Here is a 24,577-nt window from a genome sequence, read left to right as displayed (position 1 = left end):
TTTTTGCTTCATTGATTTTTTTACGACATCCATTATCTTTGTCCAAGATTGTGTTGGTTCTTCTCCCATATTCGGTATTATTGCTTGAATCTGTGTGTTGATTTCGTCACTCTGATTTTACTATTGGACCTCTCATTCTTTCTACGCCACCCGTATTTGGCTTTCTTTGACTTTACAAAGCAATTTTCATTACGGCTACTAATAGCACATGGTCAGAGGGAACATCCGCGCCAGGATACGTACTGGCTCTCTTGATGGTCGAGCCGAATTTTTGGTTAATGAGGATGAAATCTATCTGATTTCGTATTACATTGTCTGATCGGTCCGCTGCATGGAGACTTCGAGGCACAGCTTCCAGGCATAGAGGCGGCAAGAGTGAAGTTGAAACAATGTATTTGTTATTTTCATGTGCTCTTCTTGGCAGAATTGCAGAAGTTGATCGCCCTTTCTGTTCCTTTCTCCGAGACTATAAGATGACACGCAGGGACACCTTTTTAGCATTAAAATATGTTGTACTGATAGTAACTTTTACTCTCACAATTTATTCATTCGAATCGCTAAAAGCATTTTTTGAACGAGGCAGAATCGGACCTATATTAATATATAAATATAAAGAACATAGAAATCGTAATGCAGTGTACAGTAAAAGAACTTAAAAAGAAAAAAGAATTACTAGCAAGGACAAATTCGGGACGACCGGTATCCACGGATGCGACTATACTGTTTACTTGCCAAGTATTTAAACCATATTTAAATAATGTTTGTGCTGTTGAAATGTTTGTGCTTGTTGAAATGAACACGTCGTGTGAGCGCCAAACTTGCCAATGTTGTTTACAAAGTGGGGACAGGTGGGGATACTTGCCAAGTACGCAAATATTGGCGTACTTGCCAAGTAGACGAGTCGTAAGAGTCCGCCTTATAAGACTATAGGAAACACAAAATAATATTAGAATACTCTTGATGATTTTTTCTAATTTTCCAAGTTATTTTTTTCTTCGAAAAGGAAACATCGTAAGAACGTGGAAAATATTAACATTTATTTATAAAAGATTGCTAACAGAAATATTTAAACTAACTAAGGGAATAGCAAAATAGAACACTATTTATTAGTTCATAAAAGTTCCAATTCTTTTTGTATATTGAGGTGAACTAGTATTTTGTTTTGCTGTTGTAACACTCAAATTTCAACCTCAACAGTAATTTTAAGTATAAAACAATAATTGGGTGTTTTGGCAACGTAATTTATTAAAACCACAAATCGGTTCCACATATGTTGTCTTGAATCCATTTATCAAACTTCTTAATCATCTCTTCTGTCATTATATTCTTATGATCGCCAACGATCCCTTTTCTTATAAAATGAATACCTGCTTTACTGTAAAAATCATCGCCTTGAATGGCGTCGAAGAAAACTTGTAGATTGCATGCTTTATTTTTTCTCATATTGTGAAAACTTAGAAATTCAGAAATTGCGTCTGCATCTTCGTCGTTTAAGGGCTTCTCCATAAATATGGCTATTTTCTTTATTGTCTCTCGAGTATCTGTTTTTAAATCTTCGTATCTTAGAATTAAAATATTCTCATCGTGCCGTCTATTCCAGAATCCAAAATAATGATTAAAAATTGATCCTATTGGTAAAGCGTCGTTCATGAATAATTCGCAGAAAATCTCGAAGTCCACGTTGATTTTGTGATATATCTTGCAATGGTAGTAGTACGATACACATAGGTCTTTCGGATTTCTCATTATGTAGATTACCTAAAAAGAAACAAAATGTTATTCCAAAAGATTACAATACAGTGTTGTGTAAGTAAAAATGATTTGTGTCTATATTTAAGCCCCCCCCCCCTCACAGGAGGGAATAAAATTTACACAATTTTTCTTTATTTTATCATTCAATAATTCATTGATTAAGTTAATATTATAGACGGAGAGCTGGCTACATAAAAAAACCTTACATGGCTAATTTTTTTGTGAAGTATCCTTTTGTGTAGCTATTATGAAATAGTGATGTCTGCCAGCGCGATCTCGTGGCTTAAAGCGGGGGCGGCCAATCGAAAGAGTGAAATTTTGACACTAAAAATATTATATTATATAATATACACGAGCTATAATTGCTAAATAGCTTTTATTTATTATTAAGAGACGTGGAAAATTGTTGGCAGACATTTTTCTCGTGACTAAAATGCCGGCACACAACGCGAAAAAGGCATGAAATTTTGACAAAAAAATCATGAGTGCCGATTGGAGGAATGTCTTGTTTATTTATTTAAAAAGCCGTATGCAAAAGGGCAGACAAAAAAATCGTGGCTCAATCAGCGGTAGACATTTAACAAAAATGCGATATTACTCTCTACAGGGTGAGTCTTGAATAAGTGCAAATATGTTCAGAGCTGGTAGATCTCGATAAAAGAAACATATTTTCTCTTTACCGTTTTCCAAATAAGTTCATAATAACCGAGTTATTCAAGTTTGAAAATTTACAAAGAAATTGATTTATTTTTAAATTATTTTGTGAGTCACTTGTTTTTTTGTGTAATTGCACCCATTCTTTTAGTAACCATAAAAGATATTTAAACTCGGGAGATACAATGATCCATTCATAAAACGCTCTAAAGCTTCATCACACATTGGTTTGCGAAAATCAACGAGTGCAAGAGAGAATGGATAGAGAAGGAAATAGGGGTATCTGCTCGATGGCAACAATGTGGTTGTGTACAAAGATTCGACGTTTGAGGTCAATTTCCAGTGGCGTGCCGATCGACCGACAGTATTTTAAGGAAATTAAAATAATTCTTTAATAAATTTAAATAAAATTATAATAAAATTTACATCTTACATATTTGTCGCATTGTAAAAAAAATAAGTTGAGGGAGGATAGCGAAATAAAATAAAAACCAGCATAATTTTTTACTATAAGTTGGCTTTTCACATAAGAATAACGATTAAAAAATTAATAAGCGTTTTTTACTTTATTTTATTAAATAAAATATCAAATTTTAGGTGTATTAGTAAATGCAGTTTCAATATCTTGTTCCAAACCTTGTTCGTCTCCGGCGAATGAGATTCCCTCTATTAGCAATAACAAAATAAAATAGTTATTTTAACCTAATAACACAATAATTTACCAAAAACCAATATTTGTAGAGTTCACATATTTTTGATAAAAACTTTATTATTATATATATATATGAATTTTACAACTACAATAAAAAACAGTGAATAAAATTTAAAATGTGCCTATAATTTTTATTAGTTCACAATTGTTCATTAATAAGGGAATAAGAAGTAAGGAAGATTCAACATTTATTTACCTTAACTTTCATTTTAGGGATATTTCAAACACAGTAAAAAATATAAGATGTATATTATACCGTATGATCGAATTAAAACGGCGTCAGCGATGGCTATGAAATGAAGATCGATGTCATTTTATATGGAAATTTATATAGAAAATGCCATCGATCGTCATTTCTAAGCCAACTGGACGCCGTTTTTACTCGATCATACGGTATGTGTATATCTAAACAAAATTATTTGATACTATAATACACAGTCATCAGAAAAGTCTAGCGATAATTTTACAAAATCATAAATAAAATAAAATGGTGATTGTTTGGTAAACAGTTCTTAGTTTAAAAAAATATTTAGTTTTTTTCTCTTGTTTGCAAAGGAAAAATGAAATTGATATGAAAATTCATATTGTTTATAAATAATAAAAAATGCATGTGCAAAGAATTTCAATACAATAAAATGTAAGTCATAAAATTCATGTAATAAGAACATTAATTATATGTATGTCAAAACATGTCCATTACATTATAGCAACCAAAATTTAAAACAAAAGCCGTATAAAATTGTAACGGCAACAAAAAAAGTAAGGCCGCAAAATTCCATCTTTGGTATACCCCAATAAAATTTTCACAAAAGGTAGGTACTCCAACCTACTAAATGGTTTGTCAAACCCAAGTAGGTATCTAGATTAGATTTATTCTTATAAGGAAGTACGGTTTTTCGAAAATATATGTTGTTTATAAATTACAGGCGGTTTATAGAACTTAAATTTAATTTTTAACATTTAATACCCTTTCTTAAAAGGGAAACAGAAATTATTATTAACTTATTTGTAATTAGTATGTACCATGTACCTTTTTCCTACAAATAATTTAATTAATAAATATATAATTTAAAAAACATAATAAATATATGATTTAAAAAATAAACCTAAAAATATAATTTAGAGATCTGCTGTTTTTTATGTCTAGGTACGCCTCTGATCTACAGAGAATAGGATATAGTAATATACCTAAACCTACTTATTTGTATTTACCGGTGAAAAGTTAAATTTGGATTTAAATGATACACTCTCTTGTACACAATACATGAATGCACCATATTTTTAAAATAATGTCCACAGAAGTCCACAAAATAACGCAAAAATACTATAATACTGCAAATAAAGAATATGAAGCTTGATCGGCGGCATAGCAACATCGCAAAAGGAGAATCTAGGATTTTCCATTCATCCTCGAAATACGTTGTACTACGCCGGCATATTTCTAAAACTGACGTTGCCAAAATGCTTTTTATTATTAAAAGAAACACAACCATGATATTTTTATTCCATTATGAAATTTAAAATAGTAAAGTTAAGCATTAAATGAAAAAATTGACGTTAGCAAATTAATGTAGTTGATATATTACAAAAATATAACGAAATTATTTATTACTTATATTACTGGTATTTAATCGAATACTAATACCAATATACAGGTAAATCTGGCAAAGGTTTTCGGTGTAAGAGAGATGGGAAAATAAGGATAGAATAATGGCTGATGAAGGAGAAAGGTAAACAATTATATCTCTTGAGTTTAAATATCTTTGGTAACCATAGAGTAAAGCCGTAAGCATGGTATGTTCAATAATAATAATACCGTGGGTAAATCTGCGGTGAACAGGTAATTCTAAAAAGTTTTCTAAAATATACAGGAAAATTAAAAAAAAATCATGATTTTCAACATCTTTTTTTTGCGAAAAAAACATCATAGACGTGTTCCTGGGGATATATCACCCTTAAAAGAATTTGCATTTATTCAAGACTCACCCTGGATAAGCGTTTTCAGGAAACGCTAGTCGCGTTATCAATTAATACTTAATACATGTAAGCCTACAAATATTTTACGGTGCAGATATCCACTCAGAGGAAGACTCGTTTGCGAGAGCGAGGATCTGCAGTACGATGAGTCAGATACAAATAGTGAAACAGAATAGTAAATGTATGATATCTGTTTTTGAATTAATAAAAAATATGTATATTTATACTATAACCGTATACATGATTTATCTATATTAAAAGGATGAGGAGTAATATCGCGTTTTTGATAACTGTCTGTCGCTGATTTACTTAGACACGATATTTTTGTCTGCCTTTTTGTATATGGCTTTTAAAATAAATATATATATAACATTCCACCAATCAGCATGTATGTATGCTATTTTTTTTTAAATTATGGCCTCTGGAAAATAAATCATTCCTCTTTCGCGTCGTCTGCCGGCATTTTAGCGAGAAGAAAAATGTCAGGCAGCAATTTTTCACGTTTCTTAATAAGAAATAAAAGCTATTTTCGCAATTATAACTCGTATACCTAATAATATTTTAGTGTCAAAATTTCACCCTTTTCGCCACCCCTTTAAGCCCCGGGAGCGCGCTGGCAGACATGACTATTTCATAATGGCTATACAAAAAGGATACTTCACAAGAAAAATTAGGCATGTAACGATGATAAAGTTTTTTATGTAGCCAGCTCTTAGACTATTAGCCTGTTAGCTTCCTAATTTAACTATGCGTTTTTTGAATTCAGTTTTGAATAAGCTTGTTTCACCAAAATAATTCAGATTAAAAACTTTACTTACACATTATTTAAGATACTTAGATGTACACTAGTAATGTAAACTACCGTAGAAATGAATAGGTTTTGATCAAACAATTAGAGAGCATTATGTAATTATTTTTATCCACGTCAGTGAGTTAAGAAGCTTTTAACTCACGCATTTTGAGTGAGTTTCTTAACTCACGCATTTTCATTACCGCACTCCTTGCTTAGATGACTACCAAAGAGAAAAAAATATTTGTAAAACACTTAATTTGCACTAAATTGGAAAAATATGTTATGAGTACCTTTTCATTTCCATAGTTGTGTACTTTTTTTTCGGTGCACCATTTTTCGTACTTAGAGTATGTATATTCATACTTCTGTTTCGATCTTGCTGGAAGCAATCCAGAAATGGCTCTGAATGCTTCTTCTTCAATGTCAGAGGCAATACTTTCCATAGATAAGATACTATTATAATATAAAAATACTTTTCGAATCGCTCATTTTTTAAACTAGTGACATCAATATTATCAATATTATTTAATAATATTTACTGTCATATTGACATTGCCATGCATGCTCGCATGCATGGTGTTATTTGAACAAAGGTATTAAAGTAATTGACTTTTAGGATAGGTATATAGTTAAGTACAATAATTTTTAAAATTCATTGTGTGTTTCTATAGTTAAGCGGCCCACAAACGGTCAATATTATTGCGAATATTTCATATTGTGCAATAATATTGTTGCGGACCGGTGTGGACTCGACCTAACCCAAGTAGCAAATTTTATTTTATAAAGGCTGTATAAACAGCTATGTGATCATTTTTATAGGATACCTCAATTTGTATAACGTGCTATAAGACCGTAATATGATAGCTTTACAACCAAAAAAGGCCCATTTTTATACAACCGTTTAGTAGTATAGAAGTTCTATAAAAAGGGTATACAACTCTTATGCAACTATTCTACACAGCGTTATATAACTATTATAAAACTAGTTTTATTGTGTATTACGTGCTCACATCTAAGAAACAGAACAATAAAAACATTTGATCATTTAGCGAGGTAAAAGAGTATTTTATTTTTTACCGACGAAAATCAGGAGCAAATTATATTTTAAGCGTGTCGTAAAATGAATCTGGAGGATGTGGATTGTTAAAAAGGAGACTTTACTCGACGGTGAAAATGGCGGGTAGAGCCAGAAGGTATAACAAATATATAATATAAAAAATATTTGGATTTGAAAAGTAGGGACAATTTTTGTTGCGCCGAAAATTTTACTGGTAGATTATAGGTGAGTATTTGGCAAAAAATTAAAACGCTTTAATTTCGATTAAGGTTTACGTATAAATTCAAACAATAAAATAAAATAAAATTTTCAAAAATTCTTGTTTTTAATTTAATTAAACAGATTATTACTGTATGTCGAAATCTTATCACAAAATAGGTCTCAAAAATAACATTTTACAATTTATTTTTGATGATTTTAATTTTGCTTCATATAATTGCGGCCATAGGCCATACAAAAATTCTGCCTTAAACATGGCGAATTATAATGCAACCATTTTATTATAAATGAATCCCTTAAATAAGCCTTTGTTGTAAAATAAAACGGTATAGGATAAATATCTATCATTACGCAGAATTTCCAGGCACTATAAAACTATTTTTGACATATTGAGATTTGTGATAAATAGATGTTGCCAAATCTCATTTGGTTAGTAGTTAAACTAACAAACATGATCAGATTTTCATGGATTCATGCACGCAATGCATTTCATGCATGCCCGACGAGTGAGCGGCAACCTAAGGACTTGAAAAAACAACAATAAAACAATACAAACATTACTACAGTAAAACTTTTACATCACCGTGGCAACAATGCTTTGAAGAAGCCAGACAACCCGAGAAATTTTGGCTTTTGGGAACCCAGGGAATTCTCGGGATTATTTGCCGTAATTTCGAGGAGTTTTTTCTTACATGCTCTTTATAACTACCACTGCGTTTGTTAACTTTTTTCCAACTTTGTCCAGAATTCATAATAGCTGTGATTATACTTCTACGTCGATATTACTTTTAAAACAACAACAATAACAAAATAAATAACTAGGTATACCATTTAATTTAAAATGAGGTTATATTATACATTACCAGTTTTATAATGCAAATATTACAGCGAATTTATTTTGTTAATCACAATTTTATCATATAAGGCATAAGGCTATATAACTAGTGTTGTATACAGCACCGTAGTTTAATGCAATAAAACATTCTATTATACAACGTAATACAACTTTAATAAGACAATTTTAAGTAACTATTATATGATCTTGTGACTACTAGTTATATGAATATTATAGAACTCTTACATGGTGGGTATAAGAGTCTAATAAAATAATATGTTTTTTATCATATAGCATTGTCTTATTAAGTGTTATATCATACTAAAAGAAATTATCGTTTAATGCGTTATGGGATACGTTGTAAAAACCACTAGAAAATAGTTTAATATGACAACTTTTATTAAAAACCAGAATGGTCGAAACCAAACGCTTAATAAAATCAAGCAGTCCTTAAGACAACGCTATTCGACTGTTATAAAATAATTCAATCCTTTTAAAATTTCTTTTTGCTACTTGGGAACCCGCCCTCGGATGACCTTAACATCGCATTAAAGAATAGACACCGTAATGATTCATTCGAAGATTCAAGAAGAATCGAGTTCCACTGGAATGGAGTAGTACATACGAGAACAATCGAAACCTTCTCTATGCACCTAACGATCTATGGACTATTCTAGAGATCTTTAGCTGTCGGTATAAAAGCCGGCGGCTGGGGCCTAGAGAGGGCAGTTATAAATAGACGAGTGCAGTTGACGCGCTAAAATTCAAAAAATAAATTCTTAGTTATAAATCGTTTGTAAATAGTTCTTCAAGTCTTTTATCGTTATTGTTTTTGGTTTGGTTTGGTTTGGTTTGGAGTGTGACTTTCTATCCACACGAAACCGACGAAAAACGTAACAATATTTACCGTTTAGGGTTTACATTGAAAGGTTGCACAACATATTGTGTCAATGAAAAACAGTTTGATTTTTATTGTGCAATAGTGATTAGTTTGTATCGTGTGTGGATAATATTGCAAAATAGTTCAGTATATTTTTGTTTTCTCTGCGTGTTTGTCTTGCTGCTCGGCTCTATTTAGAATATTTAGATCAGTGGTTTGTCAGCAAATATGGGATCAAAAGCAAAAGAGGAAAAAAGACGATTTATTTTAGAAGTCATCTAAATGTACCATTATTTGCCAGCTTTATGGAATACAAAAAGCAAAACATATGGCCTCTTTTCTTATACCAATCTTTCATCCATTTACTTCGACACTTTTGTTTCTTTGTTAAACGAGTGGCCAAAACAATGGCAATAACAGCTTGGTTTTTCTTATCCATGTTAACCAAAGTACAAAACGAAACTAGTTATTGAACAAATTCATTGTACTGTTTGTAGATAACTAACAATATTATTGGGCAATATTGTTGCGCGTTATTGGGCAAACATATTGACCGTCTGTGGGCCCCTTTAGACGTAGATAAAATATTGTACAATACACGCGAGTTAACTCCATTAAGATACCTACTTCTGTGGTTACACAACTCGTGCTACGCACTCCTTGCTCGCTCGTTACTTTCACACGCGTATCGTTACTTTCACACGCGTATCTTAATAATGCTGTTAACTCACTTGTATCGTAAATATCTATTATCATCGCGTTTTTGTTTTTGTTATTATCTAGTTTATGATATTCAAGAGAATCTTGCCATAATTACTTTTGGATTCCTTATAAGGCAATAATATCTAAACGAATCTGTTTATTTTAGTTGCAAAAGAGTGACTGTTTCACCTAATCTAATATAAACTTGTTTTTTTTTCAATTTTTAATATACAGGGCCCGGCAATAGTGCGTCGGGCATCTGTAGCTACTAGAATAAAAAAAAATGAGAATTCTGTTTACATACATACATACATACATACTGCCATTACTCGCTGACGAGTATTTGACACGCATCAGAAGATGGTCACGCAAGGCGTTTTCTTTCATGAGCCTTTCTGTGACTGAAAAGCCCAATACGTGATGTTATTTGTCTACCGCACTCCGGACATTCAAAAATCTCATTGCTTTGTTGCCTCTTAACTTTTTGGTTGTCGCTGTTAACTGAGTTTACAATTCTTCTCCATTGAGTTCTATTGTGAGCTGCTACTTCCCACTCATTCTGCACATTAATCCCCTTTAAGTTTTCGTGGAAAATGTCCTTGTACCTTTTGAGTTGTCCACCTGGCCTCCTCTTACCGTCTACAAGCTCACCGTAAAGCAGTGATTTTGGTATGCGGTTTTCTTGCATTCTGCATACGTGACCAGCCCATTTCTGTTTAACAGCCCAGAATTCTGTTTAACTGCTAACCAAAAGTATGTAAGAGGATATATTTCAGGAAAATATTTTAACTTTTATAGGGTACCTCAAAAAAGAGTGAGTGGATTGGGATGATGGGATGAGATATTAATAAATATATATATTTTCAACCTTCTTTAAAAAAAATAATACAAATACAAGAACTGATCAAAACTATATTAGATATTTACTTTAGATGATCTACCCTTATTTTGCTATAAATATCGTAATCCAAAATCATACGGGGTGTTCAAAATTCTACGCGAAACTTTCTCAAATATAAAATAATGTTTCTTTGTTTTTTTTAAATGGAACGTCCTGTATATTATTTTTCTATTAGATGGAGAATTAAAAAATGAACATTTTTGCCTTTCAAGTATTTCAAAATTTTTAATGGTTTCGCATATACACGCAGTATTATTTCATATGGCTCTTTCAACGGTAAAATACGAGAGAAATCAGTGGCTTTGATAAAAATTTACTGTGGAAAGTGTCATATGAATCATATGAAAGTGTCATATGAATCATATGAAAGTGTCATATTTTTTAATTCTCCATCTATTGAGAAAATAATATACACGGTGTTCTGTTTAAAAAAAATCATCCCGAACCACTCACACTTTTTTGAGCCCCTATAGAAGTTAAAATATATTCCTGAAATACATCTTAGTACATACTGTAGGTATGCACTTAAAAGAAAATTCCTAAGTTTTTTATTCTAGGAGCTACAGATGTCCGACACACAATTGCCGCACCCTATACATTGTTGTCTATTTTTTTGAATTTAGAATTTTGAGAGGGCTTTAAATAAGCAGTAAATTTAGTTTAAAAACGGTTACATTTCAAAAACCATTCGGTATAGTATATGACCATAGTTTAAGGAAAAGAGTAGTTGCACTCTCGCAAATATTTTCTGTCAGTTTTTGCATGCTGTCGAATATCGGCAGGTTGCAAAGCGTTTCAGTTGAATTCGGTCCGTCGAGCTGTGAGGTTCGAGCGTTGCGTCCGAGCACAGGGACGGATTGACAAAAAATAAGTGCCTTACTGTGCGCTGCTATTAAATGTGGAAATAATTTAAAAATTGTTCTTTGAGTCTTTTTAGATTTCCATCGGATGTAAATCGGCAAGCTGATAGTAATTATCAATTAACATTTAATTATATTTGTTTATTTTAGAAGCTGGGATATTATGTAATTAATTAAATGTTATTATTTTTTTTAGCATGTGGGCAGATTTTAAAAATAGTTTTTTAGATATACAGGTTGTCTCAAATATGCGCATGAAAATATTTTTTGGTCAGGGGATTTTCCATAAAATTTTCATTCCAATAATAATTTACGAGATAATTTATATAAATTGGTTTTTGAAACAATTTTAGAGTAAATATTTTGTACATCTAAAGTCTCCGCAAATTATTCATATTTTTTAATTGAAAGAATTTTATAAAATCTCTTATAAATTTAGTGGACTGTATTTTTCATGTTTTTTTTATTTATTTTTTATTATAAGTGGTCGTAATATAACAATATTCAAAATATTATAGACAAAACATTGAGTTTATATTTGAGGGAAGAAAAGTGCCACACCTAGCTTTAAACCACCGTAAATATACAGGGTGGCCCATTAGTGCGAGGAAGTTCAATATCGTCGTCGTTGTCGAAGATGTGAAAAAAGTTTTATTCATATGTTTCAAGGTTTATAAAGGGGTGTATCCTAAAATATTTTGTTATATACAGGGTGTCACAAAAAAAGTTATGGTAAACTTAGTTTGAGTTTTTTTATTATTTTACATCATTCTATATACATTATTCTATATTGGGTATTTTTTATAGCGTCACCAAAATCGCAATATTTAAAATTGTATATCTCAATTTTTTTAAATGCGACATTCTGTATATTATTTTTCTGTCAGATGCAGAATTAAAAAGTGAACATTTTTTTATTAATTTAAATTGTTTCTAAGTTTTTACCGCTGCTGCAGATATTCGCAGTATTATATTACATATGGCTCTTTCAACAGTAATTTTTTTTCAAAGCCACCTAATATGATCTTTGTCTATCTTGTCTTGTCAAAAAATGTTCACCTTTTAATTCTACATCTAAAAGAAAAATAATATACAAGGTGTTGCATTTAAAAAAAATGAGATACAACATTTTTTAAATATTACGATTTTGGTGACGCCATAAAAAATATCCTGCATATGATATATATAGATATACATAGATATCCTTCATGTTTAAGAAAACATAGCAAAGTATTAATAAAGTTATATTCACTCTAGTTTTTTACCACTTTTCGTATATAATGTTTTTAACCAAAGTTTTAGTAAATAAGAAATAGAGTACACCGCAGTGTGCTTTAAATAAAGACAGTTTACTATAGCATAATTTTTGCCGAATCCAGTTACCTACAGAAAATTAAACTTGCTTTAAATAAAAAAAAAAGTCGTAGAAAATCTCTGAAATAGATAATAATATAAAAATATGTCATTATATATTTTTTCCGCATTTCTTCCCATCAGAAGATTTTCAGATACAGAAAAATTGTTACCTACACGAAATGTGAAAATATTCTGTTTTCAAGCGAGTTTTTACTCGATGATCATTTTTTTTATTTTATTTTATTGTGACCTTATATTTTCCTAAATACATATCTGTGAAACTATGGCGAGTACCACGTCTATACTTTGCCTAGTTAATAGACCACGACTATACAGCTACGTCGTCGGCTACGGAGGCGAGACCAAGGTCATATAAAGTGGCAGAAAAAGAACAAAGGATTCGACAAGGAGTAAAACTACTAGTTTCCTTATACTATGATATGACATTGTGGTATTTTTGAAATGGAAATTTAATAACAACTCCACTGAGCTAAAAAATATACAGTATTCCATTTAAAAATATACAACCTTAGTTTGAAAATATGTTTGATCATTCTGTATGTTGACAAAAATGTTTTCAAAATGTGCGTTACCATTGCCCTCACATTAGGTACGTAAAAAATTGAAATAAAAATCACAAACCAAAAACTTAATATAGGGCTTTTTCTTCACCCTGTATATAATGTTTACATACCTTAGGTTTCACTGTAAATAATTTCTTTGGTAACAGTTCTAAAGACAAGTGACTCTTTATAAATCGTGGGGACGGCATATTTTCAACAAAGCTCAAGGAATCTGAAAATAGTTGGTAAAGGCTCTTTGATGTGTTGGAATCTGGCATGGAAGAATATGGCAAAAAACCTCTTTTATATTTTAGCTCTGGTTGGTCTTTTATTGGTATTATCTTCTGATCCACACAATCAAACATTACTATCGATGTTCTAGAAAAAAATATATTAGTTAGAAATAGAAATAAACTCACCGGCAAAAAAACCGGCCACTAAAAACTAATCCCAATTTCAAAGTTGGATCTCTCGCGAATCACTCGTTAGATTTTGATGATTTTTTTTAAATTGTAAATTAATTCCTTCGTAACGGATGCTACGTCAGAAATTTTTATTCCGAATTTATTTTGAGCATATACAGGGCACAACAATAAGACGAAGTTTTTTGCCAGAACTTTGTAACATCCTGTAGGGTGCAGCAACTGTATTAGCTATTGCTAAATCAAATCACATTGTAGCTTCATCTTTTGTGAGCATTTTGTTTTTTTTTAATCACGACATTATCTCTCTTTTTATTGGAGATACGCTGCTTTAAAACGAACGTCTCGGAAAAATGCTTCGCAGGCGGAAAATTTTATGTGTAAAGAATCATAGGCGAAAACAGATTTATGAATATTTGCAATATGACAACAACGGTTGTCAAATTAAAAAATGCCATTATCTCTGACGGATGTTGCTCGTATTGTGGCTTTAATTGAGGATGGCCGAAGTCAACGTTATGTGTCCGATACCCTAGGTATACCTCGAACAAGAGTGCAGGATGCCTGAAATCGGTATATGGAAACGGGAAATTTCAGGGTTCCAGAAGAAAACGGAAGACAAATGCAATTGACGACCGCTTTATTGTCCTGAATACTTTACGAAATCGTAGAACTACAGCGTTTCAGAATCAACATTCAACATCTGCTACAAGCCGTGCGTAGAACTCAAGTCAGTGAGAGAACAATCCAAAGAAGACTGAAAGAAAACAGCTTGTCTGCAAGGAGGCTTGCCACAGGACCCCAGCTACTTCCAAGACACCGTGGAGCACGTCTTCAGTTTGCGCGTTTACATGCATTAGCGTAAAGACGGTCCTACATGATGTGGCGAACACCTTCAAACGTTGGACGCACGGCATTCGCCACATCGTGTAGGAGCGCAGAAATCCATGTGTCGAACGTTCGAAGCAAGTTCGGGCTCTTGTCGGTAAATTTTACGCGAGTCAAAGGACCTTCCAACGTTCGAAGTAATATTCGATGCGCTCCTACACGAGAGTCTTCACGTAGCTGATATTTTACTAGGGATCAGTAGCGGCCTCGCTTTTAATGCTAAAACGTGGTCTCCTTAGACTGAACATTTTTCGTGATTTGTTCTTTGCCAGAAATATGTAAGTACATAGGTATATAGAAATATTAATTATTGGTTTTCTTTTTGTTAATAAATATCTGACAGAATTTTTGGTTATTACATTACTTTAGTGAAAACACTTAAATCTCCTTTTATTCATTCACTTTTTCTATTCATCAAAATTTTCTTCTTATATTAGATATGTGAATAAGTTTTTACTTTTTACTAAAATTTCTTTTAAAATTTTCCGTTTTTAGTTAAAATGGAATGGAATAATCAAATGACAATGGAATTTATTTCGATTTACGAGAAATATATAATTATATGGAATCCCAGGCATTCCGAGCATAAAAACCGGAATGCTGGAATGATGCTTCGGAATAATGCTTGGCGTGAAATTTCTCAGGAAATGGGTAGAGACTTGTCAGTAGCAGAATTGAATAAAACAAAAAGAATCTGTAATGGCAACGTATAGAACGTTGAGGAGGAAAGTTATAGATTCTTATACAACTGAATCTGGATGTGCAGATATATACAAACCATCTTAGTTTGCTTATGATACTATAGACAGATTCATAAGAGTTACGTCTTCTTTTTCTTTTGCTTCTGTTGCAACAGTTTAGCGCAACTTAAAACTATCATACCAGCGGCAATCCCAGCACTTAATATATTATCCATATCTGCTCAAGCCAAAAGTACGTACGACACTGAGTTAATTTCAAAAATGTAGCGCCAGGTTTGCGTCCAACGTTGGAAAGAACGTTCGAAGCATCGTGTAGGAAAAACATTCGCCAATTGTAATATTGCCGAAAACTGTGTCAAATGTTTGGTTTGGTTTGGTTTTGGTTCGAACGTTCGTTCGAACGTTGGACGCATCGTGTAGGACCGGCTTAACTAGCAATTTATCCTGGGGAGGGTCTGGGGGGGGGCCTTGGTGTTAAGCCCAGGGGGGGCCTAGGGCCTTTGTTTTCTTAAAAATGAAAAATAATTTAAAAAAACACATTTATTGAATAAAAGGTTTACATGAATTTCTCTATCAATAAATTTCATAGACTTGGTTATCAAATCGTGTTCCCGTAGATTACTTAAATACCTACAAATTTTCTAAAAATATAAAAATTAACATATTTTTTGAACACAACAAAATAATATTAACTAAACAAAACTAGAAAACGTCATTTTACTGCATCACAAGCAAATAAAAATTATTACGTAGCCAAGAGTCATAATTCAGGATCCCTCTGGGGGGGGGTGCCCAGCAGTACTTGGGGGGGGGGCACCCCCGGGCACCCCTGTATTTACGCCAATATTTACATGTGAATTGGTTTGGTCGCGGTTTTGCCTGCAAAGCATTTTTCCGAGATGTTCGTTTTAAAGCAGCGTACCTCCAATACAAACAGAGATAATGTCGTGATTAAAAAAACAAAATTCTCACAAAAGATGAGGCTACAATGTGATTTGATTTATCAATAGCTACTACAACTGCTGCACCCTACTGGGTGTCACAAAGTGTCACGAGCAAAAAACTTCGTCTTTGTGTTGTGCCCTGTATATGCTCAAAATAAATTCGGAATAAACATTTCTGATGTAGCATCCGTTAAGAAGGAATTAATTTACAATTTAAAAAAAATCATCAAAATCTAATGAGTGGTTTGCGAGAAATCCAACTCTGAAATTGGGACTAGTTTTTAGTTGCCGGTTTTTTTTGCCGGTTTAATATTTAAATTATCAGATGTATAATACCAATTGAAGGGTCCAGGGGAAAAACATGATAAGCGCCATTTTACTAATTTTACAGGAGAGCACTGGACTCGGTGGTTATCAGGTTATTTCCGTGTATTCTATGTTTTTACTAGGCATATATCATAGGATTTAACAAATTATTGCCTTGCAGAGTTGCAGAGTTTATACATTTTGTAGGGACCAGCTACACCGACTATAATATTGTAAAATCCTAAAATTGAGAAATTGGCGCTTATCAAGATATTCCGCTGGACCATTCAATTATAAGACGACATTGTATACTCTAAACACCTGTTTTCATTTTGTTTTATTATTTTTTTCAGAATATATTAATGGAGTTAAATATTAGTATTAAAATGACTAGCCAATTAATAATACTAATACAATAAGAAATACAATAAGATGTACTGAGCAAAGAAATAAAAAAGCAAGTATTTTCCCAAGCGCATGAAATGAAGCGTCAGATTAAAGCCCTATACTCACTGTGCGCTGATCATTGCAGGGGTGCCCGGGGGTGCCGACGCCCCCACCAGGTACTGCTGGGTACCTCCCAGAGAAATCTTGAAATATGACTCTTGGCTACGTTTTTTATTTGCTTGTGATGTAGTAAAAATGACGTTTTCTAGTTAAGACGAATCCCTATTGTTTAGTTAATATTATTTTGTTGTGTCCAAAAAATATGTTAATTTTTATTTTTTTAGAAAATTTGTAGGTATTTATTTAACCTACGGGAACACGGTCTGATAACTAAGTCTATGAAATTTATTGATAGAGAAATTCATGTATACGTTTTATTCAAAAAATGTGTTTTTTAAAATTATTTTTCATTTTTCAAAATAACAAAAGTCCTAGGCCCCCCTGGTCTCAACCCCAGACCCTCCCCCCAGAATGAATTGTTAGTTACGCTAATGACGCTGTTGGCAAATGGTTTGATGCGCCAATGCCTTTAATGCGATGGGTTGTGCGGCGGAGTGTCGGTTTTAGGGGGAACCATCAAAAGAAATATCACGAACACAATGGACAAGTTTCCAAATGAACTAACGAATCGCATTGATGCATCGCATCTACGAATATAAGTATAGTATAGTGAGTACGGGGCTTAAGTGGTTTTGTTATAAAAACTTAATGTTTTTCTCTCTCCGACTACAAAATAAGAAAGAAATTACTTTGAAGAAATGTCTTCATAATTTTTGCACACACCATAAATAAAATATAAATAAATTACAGTATAACTTCAACAGTCCGGACAGTTTCTACACCGGGCACTCTAGTAATCCGGATACTGCTATTATTCGGACATTTGAAAACATTTGCCCTGAAATCCGGTCGCAAAAAAATCATACACAAAATATCATAATTTTCCAATCTGGATAAGCAGAAACGTTTACATTTTGAGTATGAACTGAGTCTATATTTATGCATATGATTCTTGAGTGTGTTTTCAATAAAACGAGCACATAAAACTCTTACACTCGTCGAAAAATCTAAAATATTAGATTAACTTGACTTGGGACAAATGCTCGTCAAATTGCTGAGCAAATTACTCGTATGGTTCCAAAATCAAATGTGTGGCATAAACAAAAAGAAAGATAAAATAAGGATTTTTATATTAAAATAATATTAAGGTCCAGGTAGGAATATCACTATTTATATGATGATGCATTGTTTTAAAGGAAAATATATTGTTTAAAAAAGCAAAATAGCTTAAATTTGAACTCTCATTGTACGACTGGTTTAGACAACAATGAAATTAAGTTTTATCGACGTGTGGCCAGAAATTTTTTCGTCGAGTTTAAAGTGTTATATTTTTTTACATTTAGCCCTATTTTCACGATTTTTTTAGCAAACTGTATATAAATATATCCACATATACTCAGTTTTTATAAACTTTAGTATTTGGCTTATTATATAGGGTTAATTAAAGGGTTGGTTTTTACTCTAAGTTTAAAACACTCTGTGCAATAATTTCTTGAGTAACTTTTCCTATAACATTATTTTTCGATCAGAACCATGTCTCCTGAGCATTTTATTTTTTGACGCATGTCAACACAAGCTTTTGTTAATTTTTGAGAGCGAAATGAACTTGCCACCAACAATTTGCAATATTTTTCACTATTATTACTTTATTATGATGTAATTTTTTAATACCACGAGGTGGCTTTGGTGACTAATGTCATATCGACACTGATTAGAACTCTGTATTAAATTTTAATAAACGGCTAAATGTAACGATACAGGCTTGGTTTTAATATATATAAGTAACACTAACAGAACTACTGATATTAAAGTAAAAAAAACCTGTAATAACTAAGTATACAAACAAAGAACTTGTAAAAATACTTTTTATTGGCTCCCTCGGCTGCTATAACAGGCTATAACTGTCGGTAGACGTCGCACAGTGATAGATTTGTAAAATCTAGCTGGACAAAAATGCTAAATACGATGGTCAGCTTATCTTGTGTAAATATCATGCATCGTTTCTTTAATATCCACTTAAAATAAACATGCATTCTTTGTTGCCCAAAAATTTCACGTATAGTATTGATAAGAGTCAAAACATGGACAAATAAATACCAATTTATTTTGTCGATATCTTAGCTGTAAAAACAGTGTGAAGATTTATAGTGTTTGGTTACAATTTGATTTTTTTTTCTGTGGATATTATACCTATAGGTAAGTGTTTTAAGAAAATATTATTATATCCGATTGTTAGTATTTGATTTAAATTTAGACGCCTTTTTATTGAAACAAATTTTGCAATCATTTTAAAAATCACTTGAAGTTTTAAAATTTTCTTCACTAGTTTCTACCTGAAAACATAACTTATTATTTAAAAAAAACATTACGCTTTGAGACCATATAAGATTAAAATCCGTAACGACCCGTAAAGATAGGTATTTTTGCTTCCACATCTCTGGGATGGGGAAGTATCCCATATAACACAACACAATCCTATAGATATCTTGAGGATATCCACCAAGGATAGAGTAAATATCTTAGGGATATCCAAAAACCAGAAGAGGATATTTATGGGATATCCAAGTGGGACAAAAAAAGTCATCTTCAAGACATCCCTAGGCAAGCCTTTTACGATTATTTGGGATATTTCTGCCCTAGTTGGGAGCATTATAGAATATTTTTAGGACATTATATGCGGGCTGTTATTTGACAATACTTACTTCATCCTTAGTTTATAGTAAAAACGTTCGCGATTTAGTTTTATTCAGCCACATTTTGACGCTATTCATTGGATATTTTTATTATCAGCTCTAAAATATACCTACATATTATTGTCAATGAATTTTGCGTCAAAATTTAGAAGTTTATTTGTATGAGTTAAGAGCTTTCAATTTATACTGTACCATCGAAAAAAAAACGGCGTTCAATTGGCTTGAAAATTACGATCGATGACATTCCCCATATAATTTTATGTACAAAATAACAGCAATCTTTATTTCCAAGCCACCTCTGACGCTGTTTTTTTCGATCGTATGGTATTATACCAGATCATACTACCCTTTATGGAGTCTAGCAGTTTATGTCTAACAGCAACACTTTACATCAAAGTTAGCACACAGGATATAGATATAATTTCTAACACCACACATTCCAGAAATTCACAATTTAAACCCAAAAATAGGATTTCTGTTTGAATAGATCAAATACGAAAATGGGTTTAGGGATAAAGAACAAGCGATTTTCAACAAATTTTCACCTATAATTTTGTCACAAATTCTTCATTGTGAGACCCTGAGTTGTTCGTCGTTTTTCGACATTAGTTGAGGTTAGGATAGAATTTCTGCTAGAACAAGGCTAGAACTATAAGTATAAGAAAAAACTAAGTCAAACTCAACCAGTTTTGTTAGTTTCAGTCATTTTTAAGCCCATCCAATATCGACAAACGACCGAATTCACCTCAAATTTCACTAACTCAAAGAACTGAATAATACAGGATGCAAAAACCATAAAAAATAAACAACTGTCGAGATGGATTGTGGGAAATTTTTTCTGCGGCCGTTTTAAATTCTCTGTATTAATGGGAGTGGCCAAGCTCATAAATATCCAGATTATCCAGAAGATACCAACAGGATATTTTGTTGCCTTGACGTAATATATATCTATCTGTATGGTTTATTGCATTTTATGTAATATAAAAAGTAGTACATTATTTATTTTTCCTAAATATCTAGACGATATTGTTAGGATATTTTATTATCATGAGCATGTTTGGATATCTCAGCTGGATGTACATTAGATATACGACAGAGATATCCATAGGATATTTTATTCTGAGACATCTACAGGATTTCAGGATATCTGGAGGATATCCTATAGATGTCTTTATAAGATGATCTTATAATGGGACATTCCGACATTCTATGAATATCCTGCGGATATTGTATGTTATATGGGATAGTATCGGGAAAAAAATCAATTTTTCTTTGCTTAATTGAGCTATCGACTTGAAATTTGGTATACAGAGTGTCATTCACAAGACATTGCTTTGGATTGCTTTTGAGAAAAATCCGTTAAGGGGAAGGGAGTGAAATGGAGGGTTGATTGGTAAAAAAAATGCATTTTTTTGGAAGGAGTTGAGTTATCGACTTGAAATTTGGTATACAGAGTGACATTCACAGGACATTGCTTCGGATTGATTTTGAGAAAAAGGGAGAAAGGGGTGAAATCGGGGGTTGATTTTTCAAAAAGTCGAATTGTATGTCATTTTATGGGTTTTTGAGGGTATATATTTCAATTTTAAGATTTATTTTATATTTTGGCAAAAAAATTAGCACTGTGTTTTCATACTGATGTGGAAGTAATGATTTCATTGGCAGCGGTTTTCTGTTTTAGTATCATGGAGTTACCGAAAAGAGGAGCGCTTTTTGAAATTTGGCACCAGAATCGTTGTACAGATGAAGTGCTTTCATATGTCATCGAACATTATTTTCATTTGAATGACTGCCAGGAGAATTTAATAATTTGTTTTTTTTTAATATTTTGACGCAACCTCATACAAACGATCGTTAAAATATGTTTTCCAGTTAACAGAATACAGCTTGCGGTATTTAAATATTTTTGTCCACCTAAAAATTCAAAACCGATCACTGTGCGTCGGTTCATACTGTTAATGAGGCTGCAAGTATATTCCCAGTAAGCATTTTATTCCTTTAAGGGAAATGTGTTCTAGGTGTCATCGTTGTTACGTTACCCTAACGTTAACCTACGCAACTGTTCCCTAATGTTTCCTAAATGTGACAAAACTTTGCTCACTGGGTTTTGTTATGTTTTCAAATTCTTCTTCAAGGATCAAGCGAATATTCATAATTTTGGCCATCTTCAACAAGAGCAATGACTTTTGCACAATGAACCATATTAAATCGTACACAACAATAATCACCAAAGCCACCTCGTCATTATGAAGAATATCATCAAAACGTAACGATAATTGAAAACATTGCAAAATGTTAGGGAAATTAAAGTAACTTTGGTTGCACATCATAATACGACCATCAGCAAACTCCATAAGACGACGTATGGTGTCAATGATGACGTGCAACGAAAGTTGTTTTCATTTCCCTTTATCTTTTAAGTTCATATTGCTCTTAAAAATTAACCAAGGCATGTGTTGACATGAGTCAAAAATAAAAATATTCAGGAGACATGGTTTTGACCGAAAAATAATGTTTTATGAAAATTTGCTCACAAATTATTGCACAAGGTGTTTTAAAGATAGGGTAAAAAACAACTACTCTCAGAAATGTTACTGCTTTCCAGTAATGTTACTGCCGTGATTCCGTTTCAGGAAAAGTATACAATGCAGATGAGTTTATCAAAATGAAAAATCAGCTCAATGTTGATAGATCGAAAGACCAATTAATGTTTTACAATCGTTTTGATGGAAAAATAGTATTTATCTATAATTTTGATTAATAAATGCAACTTCTGATAATTTTTGAGTTGTTTTCATTTTATAAAAAAAATTATTTAAGTGCCTCTAGTAATCCCGGGGTGCCTCGACAATCCGGGCGTATGCCGGAACGATATTTGCCCGGACTACTGAAGTTATGCCGTAAATGGTTACTTCTACTTAATTAATCATATATTATTTACTCAATTAACGGAGCTCTTAATTGCTGTAACACCGTTTTCGCCTTTTCAAAATCTAAATCATTACCAATCAGCCATACAATCTCCTGGCACCAAGTAGAACCTTAAATAAATTTACCTTCTCATTATCTTAAAGAACCGAATGTCATCAATATCGCTATATTCAAAAAAATACATACCAGTTCTGGGGTAGCTGACAGTCCAGACGTCATCTTTATAAATAGCCGTATCGATGACCTTTTGCTCTATTTCCTTATAAGCCGGAGGTAAAAGACACTTTCGCCCGAAAGACTCTAAAGAAAATTCGGTTTCGGTCATATTTTGATGTTGTTCGCCTGTCGCAATCTTACGTTTATCTGCTGGTTAATTTCACTCGTTTCGCAATACTGCAAGATGCAATTTTTCCTTCATTCACTTTCTCCATTACGAACCAGTCGCACCCGTCTACGGCGAAAAGGGAAAACATGAAATGGAAAAGTACCACACAGTTGAGACGAATCGCGCCAATGCAACGAGTTAGACGAGTTACAACAAAATTACACGATATCACTGCACTCTTTAGAATTTAGAATTAGTGGGAGGGGGTTAATCACTGCGAACTTACAGATCTATTGTGTCCCCCTTTCTTGAGTTATAACTCATGATACAGTCCCAGGGCTTTGACAAAAGCCAGTATCTGGGACAGTTTTACAGAGGGTGGTTCCTCATCTCCAATATCAGTTGTAGCAAAGTTCATGGCACGAATAGTTGTCGTCTCGGCGCACTCAGCGATGAGGTGTTCTGGTGTTTCCCTATTTTCCCAACAGAATCTGCATTCGCCGTTTCTTCTTAGTTTCAGTCTACTGAGGATACAGTTATGTCCTGTTAAAACCTTCCCTGATAATCCGAATATTGTTCCTACTTAAATCCAGGAAGATCTTTGATTTTTTTTGGTTGTAAGCCTTCAGAAACTTTTTCGAGTGTCCGTTGCAAGATTCCCATTCCAGGTTACAGATGGAGTCTTCTTAGTTTCTTGAGTACTGCTTTTAGTTGGTTACCACTTGGGAGGCAGAACGGTTCTGGTCCAGTTAGTGGAGTGTTCGCGCCTTTTCTAGCTAGATCTAACTGCACTCTCACTAAGGTTTTGAATTTACCGTATACATTCTTACTTTATTTTTAGTCATTTATGCTTAAATTTTACACTTTTCGAGTCAAATAAGTGTATACTAGGATTTACAGGGTGATCCATTGAGATTTATGTACCGAAAAAATACCAATCAGGCTTTCTATCTCAGATTTTCTCTCCAATTTTCTTTAAAAATATTTTTATAGATATTACAGTGTGATTGGTAACTAAGCGGTTTTCGAAATTTTCTAAATATTTAAAGTTATCCTAAGTTAAAAAAAAACGTTAATTATTGATAAATTTTAACTGGAAATAATTATTATTAGTGTCTCCGTATACAATATGTCGCAATGTTCCGTGGACATAGAACTACTACGTATTTTTGGAATCAAAATAAGTACAGGGTGGGTCAAATTCGACGCTTTTAAATGGAAACACCCTTTTCTATAGGAGATAGACGAAAACTAATATCGGTGTCTGGAGCTCAATTTTCATCAAAAACAAGATGGTGAAAACCGCACATCAATATCTGTTACCGTTTCGGAGTTACGAGGTGTTTTTCAAAAATGTGCATTTTTAACAAATCGCTGTAACTTTTTTGCTATCAAAAATTTTGTATTTCTATAAAAACATTTCCAAAGCACCTTTTTTCCTAGAATTTAATGGTTTAAGTATATTTTTTTTTAAATTAATAATTTAAGAGTTATCAACAGAAAAATTGATTTTTTATTTGGGACACCCTCTATATTTTTAATTAACTGAAAAGAATTTAAAATTACCTTTCCAAAAATATAGCAAACTTGATATTTTGT

At 32.5% G+C, this 24,577-nt stretch overlaps 1 protein-coding gene across 1 annotated transcript; it reads right to left on the bottom strand.

The window, feature by feature from the left end:
- Positions 1-1,016: 1,016 nt before the first annotated feature.
- LOC115877646 (sulfotransferase family cytosolic 1B member 1-like) lies at positions 1,017-23,027 on the bottom strand. The gene is made up of 4 exons (XM_030893891.1): positions 22,840-23,027; positions 22,664-22,763; positions 13,393-13,639; positions 1,017-1,758 (listed from the first exon to the last, which is right to left on the bottom strand). The coding sequence occupies exons 1-4, from the start codon at positions 22,976-22,978 to the stop codon at positions 1,246-1,248; spliced, it is 999 nt and encodes a 332-aa protein (XP_030749751.1). The 5' UTR covers positions 22,979-23,027; the 3' UTR covers positions 1,017-1,245.
- Positions 23,028-24,577: the final 1,550 nt, after the last annotated feature.

The sequence above is a fragment of the Sitophilus oryzae genome, unplaced genomic scaffold (genome assembly GCF_002938485.1).
Source record: "Sitophilus oryzae breed Bouriz unplaced genomic scaffold, Soryzae_2.0 scaffold_1496_pilon_pilon, whole genome shotgun sequence".
NCBI lineage: Eukaryota > Metazoa > Arthropoda > Insecta > Coleoptera > Curculionidae > Sitophilus > Sitophilus oryzae.
The sequence above is the reverse complement of the archived record's forward strand: the minus strand, read 5'-3'. Positions and strand labels throughout refer to the sequence as shown.

What these genes read in the sequence shown, in the direction of transcription:
- LOC115877646 (XM_030893891.1), bottom strand. Translation starts at nt 22,978, where the DNA reads ATGACCGAAACCGAATTTTCTTTAGAGTCTTTCGGGCGAAAGTGTCTT. An exon ending in TGTCAGCTACCCCAGAACTG is followed by an intron (nt 22,764 to 22,839) that starts GTATGTATTTTT and finishes AATTTATTTAAG; the next exon opens with GTTCTACTTGGTGCCAGGAG. An exon ending in TATTTACAGTGAAACCTAAG is followed by an intron (nt 1,759 to 13,392) that starts GTATGTAAACAT and finishes GTTTCTTTTTAG; the next exon opens with GTAATCTACATAATGAGAAA.